The 26644-nt window shown below is 43.2% G+C and overlaps 1 protein-coding gene across 1 annotated transcript in view; it reads right to left on the minus strand.

Moving 5' to 3' along the window:
• The window catches only part of COL6A6 (collagen type VI alpha 6 chain), a 446491-nt gene that overhangs the window by 18245 nt on the left and 401602 nt on the right, over positions 1–26644 (minus strand). The window contains exons 31-36 of the mRNA XM_069212366.1: positions 23270–23332; positions 18938–19000; positions 10593–10628; positions 10379–10502; positions 5856–6406; positions 2676–2772 (exon numbers count right to left, since the gene is read on the minus strand). Of these exons, the coding sequence (XP_069068467.1) occupies positions 2676–2772; positions 5856–6406; positions 10379–10502; positions 10593–10628; positions 18938–19000; positions 23270–23332 (934 nt within the window). The remainder of the gene's footprint in view (positions 1–2675; positions 2773–5855; positions 6407–10378; positions 10503–10592; positions 10629–18937; positions 19001–23269; positions 23333–26644) is intronic.

Here is a 26644-nt window from a genome sequence, read left to right on the forward strand (position 1 = left end):
ATGCCCAGTGAAGTCACAGGGACCTGTGCACAGAAACATGAGGGGTCCCTGATCTGTTTTAATAGTGAATCACTTCTGCTGAATGTTGAAAGGCGCATCTTATCTGCTATGAACGTGGTGCACTAGTAGATCAAAGACCCTGTGGACTGCAGAGAGCACTGGTGCTGCTTGACTTCTCTCTAAACCCATGGGAAACAATGAGGAATTTGTACCAAACTGAATACCACACCAACAGTGACCAGTTCAGAAGATCCACTGTGATCCTCAACACTGGCGATGGTGTCGCATTACATTGGATCCTGCAGCTTGGCTAGATGCTACCACCCTGTTGGATAGTCCACCATCAAGGCAGCTTACATACTAAAATGTCCCCAAGCTATATTTTGGTCAGAGGGAATCAAGACCTGCATATACGTTACCGGTAAAGGATCAAATGTTATGTGCAACCAGTGCTTAATTTGTGCTTGTTGTTTCTGATGCGGAGCACAGGCACTTAATTTTGAGGGCCAGCACTTATTTTCCTGCCTCAAGCATTTACTTTGAGCGAATGACACCTATGGGAAAGGTGGAGGAAGAGACAAACGAAAAAGTGTCACAATGGGAGAACGGGGCAGGGAGTGGCTGTAAATGGATTGAAGAGGCCCGAGATGGCTTCAGGGTTACACTGCCAAAGTATTCCGTGTTCTCACACATTTCATTGCAGCAGCCGCGTGTTTAAGAGGAGTGCTTTGAGCACCGGCAAGTTTTTATTTACAAATTAAGCACAGAGTGTAACCAGATGAAAAAGTTATGTAACAAAACATAACTGCCCTTTGTAAGGCTTTCTGGCACCCACTGGATCTTGTTCTGAATAAAATTGCTAAATGAATAAATAAATATATAAGGAATTTGGTCCGGCCATTTGGTCTAACCCATCAAACATGTGAAGTAACATAAGATGTGATCCATGCAGTGATGTAAAGCAAGGTTCATCATCCATGCTACATGGATACCCAACATGGGGAATCGTTTGCACACCTGTTCACCTGAAGAGCAGAGGGAGAAAATCTACATGGACAAGCACCTATGACACAAACGGGTAAATCATAAATGGGGGCCCTGTTCTAAAAGAAGCCCCAGATACATGTTGCTGGTGAGATAGGAAACCCAAGGATGTAGATGAACATTTACAGCCTTAGGAAACCCTCAATTAAAGTGACATTATGGTTACAATTTAAAACCTAAAAATCTGCTTCACTTGACCAGCCACAGTGAGCTGTGCAATCATAAGTCATCCCAAAGCACATCTCATAACTGGTGTCACAGGTGACATGCCCACTGTCACCAATGAAGTCATTGAAGCTGCCATTAGGAGATTCACAGTGGGCTCTCATGTTTCACCAATCTTGTCCCCAAAGAAGATACCGTGGGCCCATTGGAAGCCAATGGAGGCACATCCTAATGCCCAAGGGGACAAGAACACGCCAAAGGGTGGATAATCTTATTTTTCCTGAAAACAGTCTACTTTAGGCCGTATTGTTAGTGAACAGGGGCTTGAAGATTCATGAACCCAGAACCAAAATGTTAAACATCATTTTACATTTAGAGAGCCATAAATGTCCAGGAGGAGGAGAAAACTTGTAACAAATGTACATGGCAGGAAGAAAGCTGCAGGACATAACCAAAGCCATACCTTGCCCCGTCAGAGGATGCCCATGCCCTCTTGCCTCTAGGCGCATGCTACAGGGTGCAGGGATTGTGCAGAAGACAAGCCATGCCCGGCCATGTCCTGCAGACTTGGGGACAGAGGGCCTGACTGACCAGAGATCGCAGTCTGCTCCACGTGGCCAAGGGCTGTGTCTTGTGGTCAGGGGGACTTGGTGCTAGGTTTGACCAATGACAACCCTCCTGTGGCTAGGTGTGGCTGGGGAGGGCTGACGTCTGCGACCTACAAAATGTAGAGTCAGAAGCCCATTGGAGTCATTTGAAAGAAAATGAAACAGCTGAAAGGGTCATTTAATAAACCCTCACAAGCAGTACCAATATAATATCGAGATATTAGAATGATCTGTGGACATATGAATAACCACCTGACGCCTATAAGTCAAATCAAAAGCTGAAAATACTAGCAATAAACAGTACATTGTTCTCTGTGCACCTGCATACACGGTTTATGCCATGGACTTTTTCATGTATATTTGTTTTAACCAAACTTATTTAAATAAAGCCGGAATGCATGCAGCAAGTTAAAATCACATAACAGTGGGTCCATGACTGTTAAGAGCAGTGTTTGCCTATGTAGAATAATTTGTACATGCACTCTGTGCTTTTCGCATGTCAGTTTTGCAGAACTGTGGTAACAAATTCCTAAATTCGGATTTAACCTTCACGCTGTGGTAATAAGTGTGCAAATGTGCGTTTTTTGGTAGATGTTATATTGGTCCATATTTATTGTAATTATGCAATATATATATATATATATATATATATATATATATATATATTTATATGTATACACACACACACATATATATATGTATATATATATATATATATATATATATATATATACACACACACATACATATATATATGCGTGTGTGTGTGTATATATCTGAACATACACACATAGCCACATACCCATTGAGCGGGACGAAGAAGCCTTTATAAATGCAGAATATTGTTATGTTGCTTACCATAGCACAGTGTGCATTGCTGTAGTCTTCTTATCAGTGGCTCCAGTTCATCTCTGGCTCTATGCGTCAGTATCTGAAACATCCCAGTGGTGTCCAACTGTGCACAAAGGACGGTACAATATGAAACTTTTCACATCACACAAGTGTATATTTTCTAATAACTCTGTATCCCATGTCCTGATAGCTATGACCATTCCCACAGGTAAATTACACATGAGTAAATCTATACATGTAAATTTACTCTAACACTTTGTAGTACATATATTAGTTTCCGCTATTTACCATTTTAGGAGTGTAAATTTACTGCAAAGTGTAGCCTTACATGGGATGGAGATAAATTCACTCATGTAAAGTTGCTACTAGTAACTTTTCACATGTAGCAGAAGTTCTCCACCATGGTGGCAGATAGCTCCATATGATAACATAGAAGGAAACTAGTAGAAATATTTTAAGTTAAATATTTTTTTTCAACAAATTAAAGGTATGTATATTTTTAAAATTCAAAACAAATTGATTTAGTTGAACATTATTTCCTATTGTCCTAAGTCCCGCCTCCTTTATTTTCTATGGGAGGATATTGCAGTACCAGTGGTTGGGCTGCTTGTGGGATGCTGGACTTACTTCAGTTCTCAGCTGGAGAACATTTATGACTTCTTTTGGGACCATTTTGGCTGTAGTAGTTTTAGAAGTGCAGTTTGTGAATTGGAATAGGATTATGTGGATGGGTCACTCCTTCCTAAATCCATCTATTTAGTTGTCACTCTGCCTCCTTTTCCAACTTTTGTTTTGAGATTTGATGTATCCCACATGCACTGCCCACACCTAGTCTGAACAGCTGGATCTGACAGTGAGGTGCAGATAGGGCAAGTGGAAGAGGCACGATTCAGAACCAAGGATGGTTGGACTAACGCAGGTTTTGACTTGGTAGCTAACAACTTATCCAGCTGCTCCACAGAGTGAAGCTGCAGGGAATGAGTGGAGCTCGACAGAAGGAATCATTCCTCCCAGATCCCCTTTAGTCCAAGAAGAATCTGCAACCACATTGCAGAAACGTTTTGTTGGTTTAGAAATGGTAGTCACACCGGCTGATGGCCACTTTCTTCCATAGCAGATGATGACCTCTGTCAGGCCCAAGTGTAGCACAGGCCTGAAGAACTGAATCTTCTTAGAGGGTACAAAGGAGCTATAGCACTTCACAGAGGTCCCAAGACTGAATAGAAACATGCGTATCAAAGTAAGGCCAGACCATAACACCTCCTTTGATGCCACTTTTTAAGACAATACCATAGGTAAGAGTTGCAGTCGATTTTCTGCACCCACAAAAGATGTCCATCAGGACCAGGGTTGTGATGAAGACTCAGGAACCACACTGAGATCAAAGGACATTTGTATTGTACTGGTAACATTGACGTTGACTTGTTACTGTAAATTTGAGATTCCAGACAAGAATGTGGAAGTAAATATACTGTAACCCACCAACAACTAAGCTAAGGTCAGTATATTCAAATTCTGCAAAGGGGAACTGGTTTATAGCGGAAATATTCAGAATGGTTAGTGTGCGTGCCCTACTCTGTGCAAGTAAATAGTGCCACTGACGTATTTGTCTTCTTCCATAGCTTTGAAAGAACTGTTTTGCTCCTATAAGAAGAAGACTACTGACTTTCTTCAGAAGTCCTTGGATTCCGTACCAAAATGAAGATACAGATAATCTTGGCCAAGAGATATTGGTGCATAGAACATCTCCCCTGGCCCCTTTGGGGTGGAATGTGGAGTGGGCGTCCAGAGTTAGTGCTGAGAAAGTCCTCTTGGCATATGCTGGGCTCAAGGTACAGACAAGCTATGTTTCCTGAAGTGGCTCATGTTTGACTGCTGAGTGAAACCTGAGGACAGTGGAAGTGGCAGGGAATTGAACAAGTTCTTTCCATCAGAAGATGTGTTGATGGCTACCTCCTGGGCATCTGGCCAGAGCATTACTGCCCTGAAAAAACAGTCAGTTTCTGTTTCTGTTTGTAGCACTGATGAAATGGGGACACAACAACAGCTTCTGCTTACCTACATCATTACCACATGATTGACACCCAGCACTGATGGGAGCTCCTGAAACACCTGACAATACACCTGTGACCAGGAGCTAAGGCGAGACTGACAGAGGCAGAAGTCACAAAGGGATAGTATCTATGGTTCTCAGGTGCTTATTGCTGCACCACCAGAGCATACAGAAGGTGCAACAGGGGCACCTTAAGCTGAAGGGGATACACCTGGGGCAGTCTCCATGTCATCTAGCTTCACACTCAGTGTGTCTAGGAGACACGTCTGAAGTAAAAATGGAGTACATCGTGGAAGGAAATTCTTAATTCGTGGTGAGTTACAGCTAGCAACTTCAGATCCTGCTGTTCCTGTTATGATGGGTCAGGAACGTCCAAATGTCCCCCATAGGGTTCACCTTCCATTACAGGGAAGCACACAGAGAAGGGTGCCCAATTCTGCTCCTCCAAAATATGTAGGAGGATGGTGTCTGACCAAGCCACATACTTGTGTAACTCTGACATTGTTGCATTACCTAATGAGACTGTTGTGGTCTGAGTGAGGTAAGACCTCTCTGTGCTCCTGCATTCTCCCATATCCCTTGTTGTTTGTGTTAAAATGTGGTGAGCTCAGGAACCTGGGAAGGCCAATGTCCTTAGCTTCTTCTTGCAACAGGGTTCTGCACTCATCAACCAAATACACCAGGCCTTCGGGTGCATTGGTCCAGGCAGTCTATTAGAGGATGGGAGACCGGAAAAGAGATCTGCAGACCCGGCTGAGGCCCCACCATCGGAAATGTATCAGTTCTTCCACCTGTCAGTCAGGTGGGGGAACTGCAAGTTAATGGGAAGGTGGTTCACTCCTCTCGCCAAACTATAAATAGCTTCCCTAATATGGGCAGCACACCTGTCAAATTCAACAAAGGAATGGTACCAAGAGCTTCCTCCGTACTTGAAAGAGTAAGAACTGGAAAAATAAAAATTGAGCTACACTTTCAAAAAGTTGTGATGTGCATTGTGGAATGCATATATAATGTTAATCCTGCTCATCTGCATTTTTGAGTAATCTGTGCAGAAATAGTGCAGTAAATTCTATTATCTTTTATCATCATAATACTATTGATAGTTAGTGAATTAAACTAGGCAGAGTTCTTACCTTGAAAGCTTCTTGAACATGTGGTACACTGTTAAAGGCAATCACCACAGGAACAATGTCAAGGGCACTAAACTCCATGACAGCTGTCTGGATAGACGGAGCATCCTCCGACTGCCCGTTGCTGAAAAACACTGCCACTTTTCTCACGTTGGCACCTTGGAGGGTCCGCTTGAAGACATTCCGAGCCACAAATCTCATGATCCGCCCAATGTTCCGCCCACTAGAAGACCTCTCAAATGGTATCCCCGTCACAGCGGTGAGAAGCTGACTCTTACTGCGGATGTCAGAAGGGCGCACCAGGTACTTGTTGTTGTAGTTGTAAGACAAAATTGCTACCCGGGCTCCAGTGGGACAGTTGCTCTCTCTGATGTTGAGCGAGCTCACAACTGAAAGCAGAATTTCTTTCATCTTCCGAAACACATCCGCTGTGACGTCTTTAGACATGTCTAATGCAAACACCAACTCTGTAGGGTACACAGGGCAGGCCGGTTTACCTGTAAAGAAAAAACCTGTATGTTGGGTGATGTAAAATAAAGATGTTGCTGAAGCAACTTATATGAGGAATCTGAACATGAGTGGCTGGCATGTTCCTGTGTTCCAGCCTTATTGCGCTTCTTAGGGTGACATGATTATTTCTGCAATAGGACATCTAACAAATTGCTATACTAACTAGTGCTGAAGACTACATCTTCCAGAATTAAAAAGTTCGCATCTTGGGGAACTGTGGTAAAGCTTTCTAACAGCTGAATTTAAAGTACACATTTAATTAAATCACATTTAGGGATGTGTTTAGTGATTTCTAGCACAAGTAGCACAGCAGCCAAAGGTGCTGCACTGTGCTGTGCTGTGGGGGGAGGGGGACTGATCATCAGAGGACATCATTAATTGCTAAGATATGACACTGCTGCTTTATTCCACAGTATTGGTGGACAAACAGGCTGCCCAGTGCCACGCACTCACCTTAGCAACATGGTGCAAAGGTGTGTGCGTTCGGTTCAGCAAATACTATGGCGGGAACCGCCATTTGGCCGCTACGCGGTCAAAAGACCGCTGCAGCCATTCCAACCTTTCCGCTGGGCTGGCGGGCGCTAACTATGTTAGCTCCCGCCGGCCCAGCGGGAGAGAGGCCTGCAACACTGAAGCCGGCTCCGAATGGAGCCGGCGGTGTTGCAGGTGTGCGACGGGTGCATTTGCACCCGTCGCGCTTTTCACTGTCTGGAAAAGCATGCTGGGGCCCTGTTAGGGGGCCCCTGCACTGCCCATGCCAGTGGCATGGGCAGTGCAGGGTCCCCCAGGGGCCCCAGGACACCCGTTCCCGCCAGCCTCTTCCTGGTGGTGAAAACCGCCAGAAACAGGCTGGCGGGAAGGGGGTCAGAATCCCCAGGGCAGCGCTGCTTGCAGTGCTGCCCTGGCGGATTCACCCAGCTGGGGGAAATCTGGCGGGAAACCGCCGGACCCGGTTTTCTGACCGCGGCTTTACCGCCGCGGTCAGAATGGGCAAGGAAGCAACGCCAGCCTGTTGGCGGTGCTTCCGTCATTCGCGGCCCTGGCGGTTTTTACCGCCAGGGTCGGAATGACCCCCTATGTCTACTCAAAGTTTAAAGCTTTTCATACATTGGTTGTGTGGTGCACAGTGCAGGACACATACAAGGTTTGAAAAGTTAGGAGAAGTGAAAAGATTTCTCTTTTTTAATGCCTGACTCAATTAGGCACTATTTTTTGGCACAAGGCCGTGTCTACCAAAAACTAATGCCTATTTGTCAAAAACTATGGGGATGCCCATGTACCACCCATCGAATGCCCACTTGGTTCAAAGTAAGACTAAGCAGTGCAAAGCACTATTTGCAATACTTTAGGGCTTCTTTACACCTCAGAAATGTTTGGGCTGGGAAATAAATAGTTTGTGCCTCGTCGTGTCACTTTTTGTGACTTTGTTGTAGCACAAAGCATTAATAAATATGTCCTTTAGCATTCTGGAATTTGCACTTACAAAACAAGGAAGACCAAGGGTAGATATAGAAATTATATGTTTACTTCAATAAAAAAGAGAGTGTTAACCTAACGATTTCACGTTGCTTCAAAGTTATCCACACCCAAACAAGTACATTCCAAAGTATGTTTCACTGACAACACTTGTTATTAAAAGTTGTATTTAAATGAGTACTCACCCTGTGAACACGCTAGGAAAAGGAAAGATCAGAGATTGGAGTGTTATTTCCAAGCTTAAATTTACATTTTCAACACTTGCCGCCTAGTAATATAATATCATTTAAAATTCACCTTTTCAGTTCTGTAACGCAAATCTCAATTCGTAGCAAAAACGTCCTTTATCGAGTTATGGCTATTTGCAGTTTTAGACAGAGGTGCAATGCAGGTCACAGGAGGGCTTGATCCAGGCCAGGATTTTACGACACTCATTGGCTACTCAAATAAGTTCGATTTAGAGTAATTTATGTACGTTTATTTTGCATGAATATGCTTGGTGCACGGCGGACTATTCACAAAGGTAAACTAACACATGAGTAAATCTGCACATGTAAATTTACACGTACAGTTTTGAGTAAATTTAGTATTATTTGTTAGTCACCATTCCCGGGTATGTATTTTTACCTAAAAGTATCTCCACTCCAAGAAACTCAGAGGTTTCACATATTGTACAACCGTGAAGTTACTACTAGTAAAGTTGCAACAGTTTTTATGATTCCACACGCTTAGTGGAGATCTCTGCCAGTGGGAAGGAGATCTCTGCCAGTGGGAAGGAGATGAGATCTCTGCCACTGGGAAGAAGATCTCTGCCAGTGGGGCAGAGATCTCGCTAAGGTAAAGTATATTAAACGTTCACAAAATACATTAGAAACATGTTTATATATAAAATATGAATGTAAATAAAGGTATTTTAAGCCGAAAACAAATTAAATATAATGTTATTATACTTTTTAACTTAACTGTAAACTAAAGATATAATTATTTTAGCATATTTAATTTAAACAATGTTCTTTTATAATGAATATATTTTATATAGATAAAATATTACTTGTACAATTATTGATAATATGTTTGACATTAAGGACCTCATTACGAGTTCGTCTGAGGTGTTGCACGTCCACCGAACATCCAACGGGGAGGTTGGCACCACAGTGGCTACCTCCCCGCCTGGCCCATTAAGAGTTTCTCGCTAGGTCAGCGGGCAGAAACCTGAGTTTCCGCCCGCTGGCCCAGCGGGAAACACCCTACAGCATTGTCTCCGGCGTGTAATCGAGCCGGCGGCAATGCTGTAGGATGCAGGGTGCACCAGCACCCTCGCAATGTCCACTGTCTGCAAACCAGACAGTGGACATTGCGAGGGTGCTGGCCAGGGGAGCCCCTGCACTGCCCACTCCAAGTGCATGGGCAGTGCAGGGGCCACCCTGGGGCCACTTGCACCCGTTCTCCGCCAGGCTTTTCATGGCGGTGTTACCGTCATGAAATGGCTGACGGAGAATGAGGATTAGGACCGCCACAACCGCCAGACCGCCGTGATGACTAATCTTGGCGGTCTGACCGCGCCACGACTGCCGTGGTCAAAATGTGGCACTCGGACCGCCGCATTGGCCATAGGATATAATGAAACTTGTAATCCGGTGGGCGGGATATCTGTCACGTTTGTGACAGAGAATCCCATCAGGCAAGGTCGTAATGAGGCCCAAAGTGTAGGATTACGTTAGTGCTCTCATCTCCACTTCCCTGAGGTCTCAGAATACAACATAGGTAGAGAGTTGGAATAGTAAACTCCTCATCTAGGCTGCCCAGGCTTGTTGAAACCCCTAGACCATCGCTGATGCATAAAAAATAAAGAAAACATGGAGAGAGGCTCTAATACAGCTGTCATTGTACTCACTGTGGCCATGTCATGTCCTTTGCCCAGCTGGCTGCTGTGGGTTAATCAGATGTGGGGGATTTGTCACTGATTATAGCAGCTGCTTTACTGTATGGCCAGCTGGAATTTAGTTGAGAAACAAATCCGATGAAGGGTGCAGAAGAGGTAGCTACCGCCATTACCTGGTTGATTTATGCCATACTCACATTTTTATGGTTTGGCTTGACAGCGCAGCTGTCGCCAGACAATTATGTGAGCATTACTAGAGAGGGGTTTGGCTCCACCCACATGCTGGGAGCCAGGACTACATGTTTTGACTGGGCAGAAGTTCTGTGTTTTCTCTAAAAAATACGTTTAGCCCGGCAGCTATGAACATATTGTTTATTTATCCAGCTGCCTAAGCTTGAACTTTCAGGGGTACATACATGACTTTGGAATGCTACTAAAGTGTCTTAGTTAACAAGATAATTTATATAGTTTTTCTCTGGCAGCAGCACAGATGGGAGGGGGTCAATCATTGAACTACATGGATTTTTAGGTTTAACTTGACAGTGCAACTGTCACCTGATCTTTTAACCTCACCAACATTATTCTACAGTTTTTTCCTTCCACACAAATACATATCCATTCCAATGCTATTTACTTGTAAAGCTTCACATTGCTTCACGATATTCGTTGAGAGGCAGATTTATTGGCATTGCCAAAGCGTGTAGAAATTGATGGTAAATACGTGCATTCAGAAGAACATACTTACGGCATTTAGTTCGAATAAACTCGATGAGATCACATGGCTGTAGAAAATAAAGAATTAACAGAAAATAAGCGATCAGTCCCTTAGTGACAGCTGCTGAGGGTAACCGGAGTCATACATAGATACTTACTGATGATTGTGCCTGGCCCTTTGCTCCTTTTGCCCCCTATATGAACAAAAATAAGTAAATAATTAAGCGGATAAAGATCATAGCTTTAAATTTGCAGAAAAGGAATATAACATTATAGAAAGTGGCTCTTAAAGCTATATGTATTGTATTGCACTGGTGATTAATATTGCACACTATATTCTGTTTATTTTACTTAGTACTGCATGCTTCTATGGTCTACTTCGAGCCTCTATAATAATGCAAAATGATAGTGACTGCAAACAAATTCAAATATGCATTGCACTCATGGATCACATCCTGAATCATATTTATAAGAAATCATCTCTAAGCTGGACACTGACATTACTACGTTTACAAAAACATGTTTCAGCCAGGGCTTGAATACCTAAACTCATCAAGCGTCAATGTGTATGACTGAAAAACAAACCACCAAGGACCTCAAAAACTTGGGTTCCATCTCCAATCTATTTTGCAGCAAAATGATGCTGGAGAGAGAAGTAACTCAATCACTCCAAAAACACAGCGCACAACACACCCTACTGCACAGATAGCAGTCAGACTTCAGGCCTGTGATGGAACTGACACAACACTCGTAAATATATAGGAGGACCTCAGCAACGGCTCCTCTGCTATGATCAAGGAGCATCACCCCACTGCTGAGAGCCAGCAGATGCAAACATGAAAAATAAAATGACGATAAAAAAATGTTATTATCATTTTATTTTTCATCACGCAGCTGAGTCTTGAAGGTGGGAGCAACAAGCATGGAGAAGGAGTGGTGGGCACTGCAAGCACACATGCAGGTTTGGCAAGGCTGTCTTAGGACGGACTAACCGACATGCGCACTTAGATTTCTCCAACCTGAGGAGTGTTCCACAGCCGGGTGGAGAACAGCAGTCCCTGTCAGATCGCAAAACCAGCCTGCTTAGACCAATCCCAGTGATTCTCTCTTGCTGGGTAATAGTATTACCAGCATGAGAGCAGCGCCTCTATTGCCATAAATTAGTCTGGATTGGCATAAATTAGTCTGGGAGCTTGTGCACTAGCAGCAGAGGAACAAAAGAGCACCAAGGCGGCGAGACAGCAGGTAAGTTATCTTTTTTTTTGTTATTGTCCCCCACAATGGCCCCACCACTTTTTGCTGAAAGCAGCCACTACTGGAGGACCTCCAATGTAGTACCACTGACAATGCCTGATCTTACCTCACCCTATGCATGGCAGTCAATGGTTTACTGAGATCATCCAGTAATTAACCCCTTTAAACCACCAGTAAACAATATGTGCAATATTTTCATTTATGTCCACTGCAGGATTCAGGAAATAGAACTTACACCTGAATGATCATGCTCCAAAAGGTTCTTCGTCTGGTACACTCCAATCAACAGAGGATCTGGCCAGGGTACTAGTCTGGGCTCATCTAATGTATTGCAATATTTGTGTATGGCCCAAAAACACACTAAAAAGCTACAAAGAAATGAAGTAACAAGAATGCACTTTAAGGAGATGTAACCAGCAAAATGAGACAAAAATGCTCCCACTGATATTTAGGTTAGGATTGAAAATGATGTGTCATGCACAAGACACTCTGGGACAAGGGCTGTAGTTACCTAAAGGCTTTGGTCACTAATTACATCCCCAACAGACATCTCTGGTCTGCTCATAAAGCAACAATTTGCCAGACCAACATAAACTTTATGAGAATCAGAGTCAAGTCCTCTGGTTCTTATAAACAGCATCGCCCATTACTGTGGAACACCCTTCCCGTAGACGATGGATTAGTGCATTTTTTATTTGTTTGCATGTTCACAAATCCTTGTGCTAAAGGCTTTCTGAACCCATTGTGTATGGCAGGACAGGTATATGACCTCTTTTGAACAGTTGTTTTTGTCTGTGCACTTCCAAAGGTTTGAAAATTGTCCTTTCGGTATGCTTATGAATTACAATTTTGAAATTACTGATCCAATTCATCACACTCAACTCTTCCTCTGATAATGAAGATGCAATACCAAGCAGGAACGAAACCTCATGTTTTAATCAGAGACAAATGGCATTAAATGTTATTTGAACTGTTGTAATGTTGGAAGCAACTACAGCCCTAAAGGTGTAAAATAAAAAACTCAAATTACTCCATTCCAGCCCAGCCCCGCACCACATATGGCCACTCACAGGTACTGCAACACAAATCCATAAAGACAATGGCAGCAGGGAAATAATATATATAACAACAGTCTCACACACACACACACACACACACACACATACATACACACACACAAACATACATGTCTACAATATATGTATACACACACATACACACACAATCTATGTTTATGTATATAAATGTGCATGTAAATATTATTTAAAGAGTAAAATTAGTATTATATTAAAGAGTTAAACATGATTTAATTTAATTAAGTGCATAACTTTTAACAATATCTATCAATTAATGTAAATTAAAATGTCAGTGAAAAATGTCAGTGAGGGAGAGTTTGCCCCTTAAATTATTATTTAAAAAGTATTTATACATTATATGAAAATATTGAAATCAATTAATTATTAAATATGTGTGCAATTTGATGACTTAATGCAATATTACATTTTATTTTTTTCACTCTGGATAATAATAAATATTTTGAATTACTTTATTTTTACATTATTTTTACATTACTCATTAAAATATTTTCAGATATTTTTTTAGAAGACAATAAACATTATTAATTTTCCTATACTTTGCTATGCGGGGATCTCCACCTACATGTGCGAAGTTACCAGTAGTAACTTTACACTCATAAGTCCTGTTGTAAGAGGCTTCACCCTCTGATTTGAAGGGGGGGCATCATGAAAGTCTATACCTAAGTGTAACCCAGTGAATAGAAAAAAAAACTTACACCTAGGCATAGTAATAAATATACATGAGTACATATAACCATTTATGTTTACCATTAAGAACAGGCCGCAAAGTTTGGTTTCTCATCATGCACTTGTGGTGCCAGAGTGAAGTCGGTTCACCAACCTGACTCATCAGCGTTTCTCTGAGATTTATCCCAACACTACATGGATTAAGTAATAACTGTGTAGTGTGCATGATAAAACTACAGTCGTCAAAGAAACTGATGTTTAAAACAATAGTATTGTGCTCCTGTATAGAAACCTAAATGTTATCTCTGATATATTAAATAGTCTCATAGTACACACTTGTGCAAACCTAAACATGAATGTATTCCATTGATTGGCCTCACAATAAAGTCTCTGGGCAAATAGAATATCCTGTGTAGGAAGCTGGCCTGGTGTGTGGTGGGTAACTAAGGTACTTGCACCATATACTAGGACCAGGTATCCTCTATTAATGTATTGTAGGCAGTGTCTAGAAACCTTGCTCTCTAGAGGTTGCTGTGGATGAGCAGCCAAGGCTTATTTATGAGACATGCAAAGCTCATGCAATACCACTGTAGTCACACAGCACTTACACACATGAAAGAAAACTATAAGTATTACAAAAATATAGGTACCTTATTTTAGTGACACAATTACCAAAAAGTACTAGAGAGACAACCCTCCAATAGTGGTTAAGTAACACACTAGATATGTACACTAGTAATCAGAAATAAGCATAAATAGAAATAGAAAACAGTGCAAATAGCAATAGACAATAGTGACCCTAGGGGGAGCCTAAACCATATACTAAAAAAATGCAATGCGAATGCAGAACCCCCACCTAGGTAAGTGGAACGCGTAGAGGGGAGCTGGAGGAACTAGGGAACCCCGAAGGTAAGTACCACAGTGCCCCCCAGCGACCAGGAAGAAAGGAGCAGGTTACTGGATTTTCCCCAAACCACCCAAAAGGACTAAAAAGAAGATAATGCAACACCCAGACAAGACTGCGAGAAAACAGCGGTGGATTCCTGAAGGGGAAGACCTGTGGAAGAAGGGGACCAAATCCCAAAGTCACAGGACTGTCCGGTGGTGGCAGGAGCCACTACCCACCCAGCAGTGGTTGCAGGAGTTGGTTGATGGTAGAACGACAATGATCAGCAATGCAGCCATGGAGCTGGAGAAGAGTTCCTGGAGGATGCAGTCGATGTCTAATGCTGTAAGGGAGATTGCAGTCTGTCTGTGAAGTGGAAAAGCCACCAACAAGCCTTGGCAAAGGCAGACGTCGCAGTGGATGAAAAGTGGAGCTGCCGGGGACCAGCAAGGTCCAGGAGAACTCAATCCATGGGGGGAGTCCTGGAGGGACCCTCAGCAAGGCAGAGAATACACAGAAGAAAAGGCAGCCCCCACAGGAGACCCACTGGAAGAAGAACCAGGAGTCACAGAGGAGCCCATGTAGCACAACTGAAAAAGGATCCCACGCCGCAGGAGAAGACTGCAGAGGGCTGTGCATCGCAGGAAAGAGTGCTGGGACTACAGGGAGCCTGAAGATCCCTTGAAGGAGATGCCAACAAGCCTTGGTAGCGGCAAGGGACACGGTGCAGAGGGGTACTGTCCTGCATGTGTAGGCAAGGGCTTATCTCCACCAAAGTGGGAAAGGACCAAGAGCATTACTTCAGACCACCACCTATGATGCTGGATCCATGCAGCGCAGGATGAGAGGAGATCCACTAAGCAGGTCTTCATTGCAGTTGGTGACTCCTTCACTCCAAGGAAGATTCCTTCTTCTTTCTCGTGCAGACTGAAGACTTGCTGCCCTAAGAGGATGCCCAGCTGGGGAAATGTTGCAGAAGCTGGAAGGAGCCATGGAAACAATGTTGCAAGCACAGGCTTCGTTGTGGTCGCAGATTGTTGGTTTCTGGAGGGTCCAGTCGCAGTTCTAGTGGCTAGAAATTAAAGTAGAGGTTGCAGAGGAGTCCTGCTGGAATCTTGCAAGCCAAATCTGAGGACCCACCCCAGAGGGAGACCCTAAATAGCCATGGAAAGGGGATTGATCACGTATCCAGGTGACCACCTATCGGGGGGGGGCTCTGATGTCATCTGCCTGACCTGGCCACTCCGATGCTCCCAGAGTCCTCTCCTCGCCTTGGATTCAATATGGCAGAATCAAGGGACCCTCTAGAGGAGCTCTGGGCACCACCCCTGGGGTGGTGATGGACAGGGGAGTGGTCACTCCCCTTTCCATTGTCCAATTTCATGCCAGAACAGGGACTGGGGGCCTCTGAACTGGTGTAGACTGCTTTATGCACGAAGGGCACCAAATGTGCCCTTGAAAGCATACCAGTGGCTTGGGGTGGCTACCCCTCCCAAGCCATGTAACACCTATTTCCAAAGGGAGAGGGTGTTACCCCCCTCTAGCAAAGGAAATCCTTTGTTCTGCCTTCCTGGGCTTGAGCTGATCAATTAGCAGCAGGGCACAAACATGTCTGAGGGATGGCAGCAGCTTGGACTGCCCGGAAAACCTCAGAAGGCTGGTAGGAGCAATGCTGAGGGCTCTCTAAGGACTTCCTAGACTGCATGGAATTATACTTCAAATACTGGCAACAGTATTGGGGTATGATTCTGACATGTTTACACCAAACATGCCTAGGTCCGGAGTTACCATTATGTAGCTGGACATATGTCCAGTACACACGTAAAATGGCATCCCCGCACTCACGAAAATTGGGCTGGAGTTTGTGGGGGCACCTCTGCTCAAGCAGTGGTGCCCTCACACACAGGTATTTGCACCCTGCCCTCTGGGCTAGGAGGGCCTACCATATGGGTGACTTACAGGGCCTGTAGTGAAAATGTGCATGGACGTTTTCATGCAAGCTGCAATGGCAGGCCTGTAGTCACATTTTACATGGGCTCCCTATGGGTGGCATATTACATGCTGCAGCCCTTTGGGATCCCCTGGTACCCCAATGCCCTCGGGACCTGGGTACCATATACTGAGGACTTACAAGGGGGTACCAGTATGCCAAATGTGGGGTGTGCTTGTCCAAGCAACCAAATTTACAAGGAGAGAGCATAATCACTGGGGTCCTGATTAGCAGGATCCCAGTGAACACAGTCAAACACACTGACAACAGGCAGAAAATGAGGGGGAACCAAGCCAAGAAAGAGAGTACTTTCCTACACGCTGGCACTTGATAAATAACTTTGTTCAAAAAATATTATTTGTAAATAATTGTGGGTAATATTACTGCTAATGAGAGGCTGTAGGTGCAAGAATCTGTCCAATGGTGAGTTTTCATATTCATGTCGACGAGGCATTTAGATTGTTTTTATGTAATGGAGAAATAAAATAATCTTCTCGGACGCCTTTTTAACATCACATCCAGGTCAAGGGTAATTTAATAGCATAGTTTTACCCTCAAAGTCACATCACAATCAGAATTGCTTCTGGTCATTTTATAGAACATAGAAGTGCCTACAGAGTCTACATGACAAGAGCTGGCTCATTAATGGCGGCCGTCTGCATCAGAGGTTGGATGTACCTTCTTGTTATGTCAGTGGGGTCAAATGTCATGTTATGCCATATCCTGTGGTCTTCAGGCCTATGACACAGAATCAGTATCTGAAAAATCTCCACAAAATGAATTACTTTGTGAGAAGGACTGTGGCTTTGCAGACTTAGCCCCCGACCTCAACAAGAAGCATCGTCCTATTAGGTCTCGCCCTCCCTGCTTCTCACCCTAGTCTACCACACCATCTTCCACACCTGAACTAAATGTCCTTGTATCTAGCCTGAGAGCCTACTGTGCATTTTTTAAAGAAAGCCTGAAGTCAGTAGCATACTTCATGAGCTTGACTGATGGACCTTTCTGTGGCCCCTGGGGCTTTTTTTAAGCTTTCAAGTTTTTGGAGATATTCAGAATCCCTGAATGTTTAATTCACAGACTTAATGGAACATTAGGTCTGGCCAGCTTTCGATTTTAGTAGATAATCACCACAGGAAGACTAATAATACCTGCTTCTGGAAGGGAAAGTGGTACTGGGGAGGCCAGCAAAAACACCTCAGTCTTTGCAGGCGGTAGGGCTTCGGTGCTGCCCACACAACAGCAATAGAACAGTGATGGATGGGATTGTAATATTAATCTGAACCAATCGTAATTATTCTGGCTATGTTCTATTGCATCATTTTTTGGCTTATTGCTGATAGATCCTAACCATAAACACGCATGTACGCACAGGAGAGTTCCTAAACTTGCATTGCTAGGCCACTCACCTGTGAAGGTGACACAAGCAAAGCCTAGTTATGTTTTGGTGTTATCTGGACTCAGGAGCAGCTTGGGTCCCTAAGGCAGAGTAAGCTTGAGATCCAAGTCAGTAGCCTGGATATATATGTGAGGAGCAAATCTGAGTCTGTGGGTGGGAGGGACTAAGGGCCACATGTAGGAACATACGTTTCACTGTCTGCGATTCGCAATGGGGTTGCAAATGACCTACCTCATGAATATTCATGAGGTAGGTCGCAATTTGTGATCCCATTAGGAATGGTGGCACTCACAGGGATGGTGGCCTGCTGGTGTCAGCAGACCACCGTGTCTATGACTGCTTTTAAATAAAGCAGTACTTTTTTTTTAATGCAGCCTGTTTTCTTTAAAGGAAAACAGAATGCATTTCGAAAGCAAAAATGAAAAGTTTTCTTTTCATTTTTTCAGAACAGGCAGTGGTCCATGGGACCACTGCCTGCTCTGAAAAAATATTTTTGCATCCATTCACATTCCTTTTGTGAATGGGTTAGCACCAATTTGAAATTGGTGCTAACTGCGATAGTTTTGCGACCGCATTCGCGGTCACAAAACAATCATACATACCATTTAGATTCGGTATTAGGAAGGGACGCCCTTGACACCACCACTTCCTAATACTGAATCGTTTGCGATTCGGTAACAAGTTACCGAATTGCAGTTTGAGCTTTGTACATCCCAAAAAGCATTTTTCTAGTCGCAAACGGGGCGATTCTGCGAATCGGCCCCTTTGCAACAAGAAAAATGCTTCGTACATCTGGCCCTACAAAACGTGCTTAGATGATTGAGAAAGGGTAGGAAATGCAGGCTTGCCATGGATGTGCAGGAAATTAATCGTAGTGCTGGGCGGAGAACGGGTTCAGGACACAGTGGTACGTGGTACTGGAAGTAAAGTACACCACATCCACGTACGAATGACTTTAATGAATGTCTTGGTGTGCGTTAACACTAATTATTGCACCCTACCCTCATCATTGGCCGTCACCTTCAGCTCAAGGTCAAGACGTCTGGTGCAAAACAAAAATGTTTGCTCACATAAACACGCGATAATACGCCATACCCATACGTTACTAGCATCCTTAACTTTATTTTTTCAGTGCACAAGTATTTTACAGCTCCCTGCTCAGTGCCTCGTTCTTTCATTCTTATTAGAGGGTGCGTAATCGCATGACGTACCATCCTTCCGGGAGGGCCTCGCGCCCCTGGCCATCCGGCATCCCCGGGAATACTGGCTGTGCTCTGCAAACAAGGATGAAAAGTAATGAATTCAGTCACAGTTTTGATTTTAGTGTTCCAGTTAGTTAAAACCATAACAACTACACATCTTACATATTGGTTAAATACACTTCACTACACTTAAAATTCCTTTACAAAATAAGGGCCATATTTATACTTTTTGACGCAAAACTGCGCTAACGCAGTTTTGCGCCCAAAAAATTAGCGCTGGCTAACGCCATTCTGAAGCGCCATGCGGGCGCCGTATTTATTGAATGGCGTTAGCCGACCGGCGCTGCCTGGTGTGCGTGAAAAAAAACCACGTACACCAGGCAGCGCCGGCGTAGGGAAAAATGGCGTTTGGGCGTCCAAAAATGGGGCAAGTCAGGCTGAGGCAAAAAAATCGCCTTAACCCGATTTGCGCCATTTATTTTTGGCGCCCAGGCGCCATTAACATGACTCCTGTCTTAGCAAAGACAGGAGTCATGCCCCCTTGCCCAATGGCCATGCCCAGGGGACTTATGTCCCCTGGGCATGGTCATTGGGCATAGTGGCATGTAGGGGGGCACAAATCAGGCCCCCCTATGCCACAAATTTTTTTTAAAAAAAAATACTTACCACAACTTACCTTTTCTTCCCTGGGATGGGTCCCTCCATCCTTGGGTGTCCTCCTGGGGTGGGCAAGGGTGGCAGGGGGTGTCCCTGGGGGCAGGGGAGGGCACCTCTGGGCTCATTCTGAGCCCACAGGTCCCTTAACGCCTGCCCTGACCCAGGCGTTAACAAGAGGCGCAAATGCGGTTTTTTTTGCCCCGCCCACTCCCGGGCGTCATTTTTGCCCGGGAGTATAAATACCACGCACATGCCTCTGAGTCATTTTTTTGGACGGGAACGCCTACCTTGCATCTCATTAACGCAAGGAAGGTGTTCACGCAAAAAAATGACGCTAACTCCATGAACTTTGGCGCTAGACGCGTCTAACGCCAAAGTATAAATATGGAGATAGTTTTGCGTCGAATTTGCGTCGAAAAAAACGACGCAAATTCGGCGCAAACAGAGTATAAATATGCCCCTAAACATCTTTAAAATTCAACGGAGGTTTCTTGACGTTAACATCTCAAATGCTTTAAAGCGCAAATCATTTTGAAAAAACTTTTGAAACGTTTAGGTGACAGAATGCATTTATTTCTTGCTGTCTTTTCCAATGATGTGCCCATGTATGAGCTTGCTTTATTCATCAGGAAATGAGGTGAGTCAAAACGAATGAAAGAAATATATACACACTTGCCTTTCAGAGAAGTACTAAAAATCCTAAAAGTACGAATGGAATATATGCCAATCATATATTTTCCACCCAGGAACCTATCTGAACAATCTTACAAATGAATGTAGGCATGCAAAATGTTTGCAAATACCCATAGGTCATTTCCTGTGTGTTAAGAAGGCGGGAGGTGGTGCACAGGAGCACTCAGTCCACAATGCTGTCATATATTTTCATGCAAAAGAGTTTGGGGCAGTGCTTAATTTGTGAAAAAAGAAGTGCCAGGGCCCTCGCCAGGAGACCACTGCAGTTATCACCACCCGTTGCTCCCTCCAGTGCTGCCAACGACTGTACCAACACAACCACTAACCACGACACTCCTACAAGTGTGATACCTCAGACTATTCCAGCCTGACCAAAGCTACAAGAATGACTTGGGCAGCTGGTGTTAGTCATTTTTAATATATAAATATTAAACAAACTTTTTTGTACTCATTCCAAAATTAGACAGCCACCAGATGGGGACTACCATTAGTGCCGATATTTAAGTGCCAGTGCGGAGCACTGGAAACCCCGGCTCAAATTAAGCACTGGTTTGGGGCATCTTGGGCTCACTGACAGATGGCCTACTAAGCAGACAGGAGGACAGCCTGAGTGGTACAGCGTGTGAGATTACAGCTGGCAACATCTCATTATGTCATGTATAGGATGACTGCTCACTACTGAAGCTAAATCTGGTATTCTGGCTGCAGAATCAACGTTTTTGCATATTGAAAGGGATTTGTGAATCAGGCTCTTACAGTCTGCCTTATGGTCTGAGGGACTTGAGATGAGAATGTCTAATTAGTCAATCTTGTGCATTTTAACAAGGTGATGGAATTAACATACTGGTCAGCTGAAGAGTCGCAGTGCTCAAAAGAGCTGTGTCTTGAATTTCTCGCTACCTTTACAGTGTTTATTTCTAATAGATGATTTATATTGGTTCTTGTCAATATTCAAAAGGATTAGATGAGTTGTTCACAGTTTTTTAATGTACACATCATTAGCCAAAAAACAGTCAAATTGCTAGCCTGTAATTTACATTTACCAATTAAGAATATGCAAATGCACATTAGAGAGCTAGTTGTGACTGTGCAGTGCATTCCCTGTTTATTCTACAAATAGTTTTAGGTCACTAGATATTATTTGTGTAAAGCTAGATTCCTGTGTCAGATTAATGAATTACAGAATGTTGACTTTAAAAAGTTACTTTTATTTGGGAATTCAGTGTAAAATGGATTGACATACTGAGTAGGAATCTGATATGATGATCCAGGCTAAATCCATTATTGATTTAAGCCATCTAGTACAATGGAATATAGACTAATCTAGAGACCCGCAGTCTCTGAAATAAGAGCCCCTGCCATCAACTTAAGTATATCAATCTGTCTCCTTGTTAAAAACAGTATAAAATGTTCTCATATATCTAAGGAGGACATGATTGTTTAATTCTAATTGATATCACACTATCACATATTCCTTTCAACTATCTTTGAATTAGCACACAATCCAAGATTAGATGATAAAGGGATGAACCTACTATTCCATTACGGGAGAGTACACTCACAGCTACTGAAAAGCTTTTTTGAATTCTGACAGTTGTATACATTCTCTGCAAAAGTTTATGGGGGATCAACTTTAATCTACATTAGGGGAGACTCTATGCACCTTTATCCAGACTTTGTCAGATTTAATACTGTTTACTATAATATTCAGGTTTATCCCCCATACCTCTCTCCCTTTTAATTTACTATTGGATTATAGAGCTAACATCACCAGATGCTGAGCTAAATGAGGTGTATCCCCTCCACACTAAACAGTTTGTGTGTTGAGCAACAGATTTACACTCTGTATGCTACCCGTGTCCCCCAAGATTTCCTGATCATTGGGCCAGTCACGGATTTAACAGAAAGTTAATTCTGGGTAAACTGTGCCTCTGTTGGACCTCTTGGATTTGTAAAATCTTAATGTTATCAAACATATCTCTAAAATTAGGGCACACCTTCCTCGCCTACATATATATATATATATATCGATCTACCAGAGTGAAAAGAAACACGTCTGAACCCGATGGCGGAAAGAAAACAATCTAAGATGGAGTCGATGCCCATGCGCAATGGAGCCGAAAGGGAGGAGTCACTCGATCCTGCGAAAAGACTTCTTTGAAGAAAAAACAACTTGTAACACTCCGAGCCCAACACTAGATGGCAGGACCTGTGCATAGCATGTGTATCTGCAGCTACACATGTCATCGAACATATATATATATATATATATATATATATATATATATATATATATATATATATATATATATATATGTCACCAGGTAACCTGGGAAAGGTTTTTCAACCTATATTGGACCCTGTTGCTGGCAGGCAACACAATCTTCAACTTGAAACTTAATGCATGCCATATCTAGTGTATCAAATTCACAGTCAGAGAATAGTTAAGCTTTCTGTAATTGTTAAGCAGAATAATGTAAATCATCGTCTGGCAAGTGACACATTGAGCTCTCTGTTCTTATGGGACAACTTTAGTGTGAATGTCACTGTTGTTTGTCAGGTTGAAAACTGCCGAAGGTGTCTTCATATTGTTATGTCTAATCCTGTTTGGAACATTATATTCACTCAAGCATTATGATTGGACTACTTAACAGTGTAGGAGAACATATAGCGTCAATAGAAAAGTGAGGTATGCCATGTCAGCGGCATAGTGTGATATCCTACGTACTCTGTGTCAAGGACACCTCACTCCGACTTCCTCTACACATCATGAGTGTTTTGCACCCAGTAACCACAGTTCTCTGGCCGAAGAAACAGAGCTTCCAAGTCAAGTAGTTGACCTGCTGTATTTTGAATTAATTTTCATGAATAATGACTACATTGATCATCAGAGGAAGGAGAAGACAGGATTTGCAATCTGCATACTAAGTAGAGTTTATTTGAAAAAGCAAGGATGGGAAAGTTCATGCAAAACTATGAAATGATTCTTACCTCTTTTCCTCTACTGCCTCTCGCTCCAGCATCCCCAGGAAGGCCAGAATCACCACGATCACCCTATAAGAACAGAGAAAATATACGAGTTAAGATTTAGGTGGAAGACATCCAAGCTTATTAATGGGAACGTATGTGTGTATGCATGAGGGCATATTTCCGAAGTAGTCACAAACTCTGTTTCTGGTGGATGTGCCCAGCAAAGACCAGGTGCACCCAATTTCCATAAAAAGTGCTCTCACAAGCACTTGCGTTAACATTTTGGTTAACGTTAAGGAGAGAGGATAGTAGCAAAAAGCGGAACACCAGTTCAAAATACTGGTCTGTGCAGCAGGCCTTTGGCCCTTGATTAAGGCCCTAAAGGCTTTTAGAGACTCATTTGGTGGTTGAGGTTCAGGGTGCATCAGTTTCTCTGCTGGCACCCCCTCTACGTTTGGAGGATGGTCAGTGCCCCTTTCTCCAATAGAAATAGAGTCAGAACTGAACCATCTAGTGGGGCATGGAATAGTCCTAGTACCCACTATGGATCTTCCATAATTGTGCATTCAGAGTGCCAACTGATGGGTGAAGTTGGTAACCCCCCTTCCTTGACTGCCTATTTTCCTGTGCACCAGGATCAGTATTATGTCAGACGCAGAAAAGTTTCCTCTGATTTGCGCAGGGCCATGCCAATGCAAATGAAGAAAAGCACACTTTACACTGCATAGGTGCTAACTTCACACCAGCACAATGTGAATTACAGGAAAGGCAGCACACTTGTCTTTGGGTCTTTCTTTATTTTCAGTGGGACCTAGAAGTGCAAAAAGCAATTGACTGTGTTTGTTTTGCGAAGGGAAGGTACACACATTTGCAGATGATTCTTAAAAATCTATTATAAGATTGATACCACATAGGAGTGCAAAAATGCTGTTATATTTAGGAAAGTTGGAAGAATAGTCTATGACATATAATGGTTTATATTCCAGAATACAGATCTTGGCAGCTGTAAGGGCAGTGGTGAGCAAGTGTCGGGCATGTGGGTCAGCTCGGAAAGATCCGATACATCATGGTGGAGAATTAGGGGGCCGAAAGTGGGAAGGGTAAATCCATAGATTCCTAGAGCGTTGATCCCAATGCCGTCGGGGTGAACGGCATAAAAATCCGTCACAATACCACACGGCGTGTGATAGCTTTGCCAGCAGGAAGAGTGACGGAGCAACACTGCTTAAGGATCTTAAAAAAGACTGAGCTTCATCTGTGCATGCCAGAGTCCCCATCCCAGGGCCCCCAAAAGCTCTGTCCATTCCTCCTCATCATATTCCATCAGCAGGCGAATATGCCAGGTCATCCTGATGCTAACCATTAGGGTCCTGTATTTGATATTGTCAGTCTGAGGATCTATTCAAGCACATGAGGAGTCAAATGCTGGCACACATGATCCTTGCAAGACTGTGGAACATTTCCTGGAGCACATACAAGGAGCTCCAGTCAATCACAGTTGCTGCATTCATTTGCAAGCCGTGTACCGGTACTAATTTGTAGGTGATGCTGCACATCCTGCAGATAATGCAGTTCACATGAAGGAGGCAATACAGCATTGTAGTGCTTGAGGTGATCTGAGTTCTTCAGTCTTTTGGCAAGTTGAATGGTTGTGTGTTAGATATTCTTCGATGGAGCCAGCGTCAGGCCTATCCCATAGACAGAGGTAGATGTTATAGGGGGCATGGCACCAAGGAATAACTACAGGAGGATCTTCACTCTCTGTATTGGACATGCGTTGTGTTCCCCCACAATGCTTTCTAATTAAAGACACAATATGGTGAGATTTTAAGGAAAGCACCATATTTTGCAGTTTTAGTATTAGTATATTCTACGATTAAAATTATAGTGACAATAAATAGGAAATGGTACCTTTTAATGCACAGTGAGCAAAGACCACTGGGAATTGTTCAGTCAAAGGCCCTGGCCAACTTTATTCTGAAGTTAGAGATGCAGACATGTAGGCGGTTGCCACATTCCAGCTGAAAGAAGCCCAGAGCTTGAATGGTAGTAGTGATGTTCCATTTTGGTAATATTTTGCTGAGGGTTTACCACACAGCACATGACATCCTCAGCTCATAAATCTTCATGCATGCAATAAAAATGTGCACTACTTCTTTATAACTTCTAACTTACCACAAGAGTTATGGGTAAGAATGAAACATATGTTTGCATGAAAAATATGCTTGCATTGTTTATCACTGTTGGGCCAAGTAATTTCCTAGCAATATCCACGCGGTTTCAATATTCCAACAAGTTGAAGATGAGCCTAGGGCACAGAGCACTCTTCTTTTAACTGAAAGTGCTACAAAATTACCCTAAGACTTTCTTCAAACATTTCTCCTTCCCAAAAGGATATTGTGGCCTCTGTCGCTGTTTTCTAGAGCAGACTACTGCATTAGTCTTAATCCAGAAATACCATTCTTTCTGCTCAGCTCTGTTAGGAAAATCCAGAATGTTGGAAAAAACCTTGTCCCGGGCATTTCGGCCGCAGGAGCACATTGCACCGGCTGTGATCTAACTTTAGTGGGTCACAGACTCTAATTAAAGAAGTGAGCATTATGCAGAAAAGACACTGATATAACTGCACAGTACCTTTGGCTCTTCCCAATAAAGCAATGTGTCATTAATGTGTTCCTGGTGCCATTATTCCGGTCCTATGGCTAACAGGCAATTTTGGAGGCAGTTAAGTTTAAAACTAGACTAAAAACAAATCTCCAGTTTATGAGCTGTTTTGACAGTGGGCCATATTTCTTATTTTCCTAATGTCTTAGGCGGGTAAGCATGTGTTCCAGTTGGGAATTACAGCAGGTCACTATTTGTTGGTTAATCCTGGAGCTGGGTTTAGGAGATGAGTCCACAGGGATCTTGCGGATAAGCAGACTTCAGGAGTCACACTGTTGACCATTGTGGTAAGTGGCAAAGCAGTTCAAATCCCAATCCTTACAAATGGGGATTCAAACAGTATCAAGGAGCAGAAACCAGACTTTCCTAGTGGTATTCAGTTCACTTGCTAAAATGGACAAAGAAGGAATGCAGATAGACCCCAACTTGTTTCTTCTCCATGGTGTTTAGGGGTGAGCAGCAATGTAAAACCCATTGATCCCTCACAATGATATAACTCGTGAAATTGCTGTCAAATGAAACGTCACCACAGTTTTGTGGTATGATCATGATCATTTTGCCTCCAGGAATCCCATAAATGGTTGATCATCTACATCCTCCTGAAATCACTGGATATTACATCATCATGATTCTCAAAATTATCCATTATCCCTTATAGTCTTTGTAATTCAGTTTCTTTTTTCAAGTCTCCTTTTAGCTGAAGTTTGCTCTCTCATGTTGAAAGATCCCAAA

Source organism: Pleurodeles waltl, chromosome 10 (genome assembly GCF_031143425.1).
Source record: "Pleurodeles waltl isolate 20211129_DDA chromosome 10, aPleWal1.hap1.20221129, whole genome shotgun sequence".
Classification (NCBI taxonomy): domain Eukaryota; kingdom Metazoa; phylum Chordata; class Amphibia; order Caudata; family Salamandridae; genus Pleurodeles; species Pleurodeles waltl.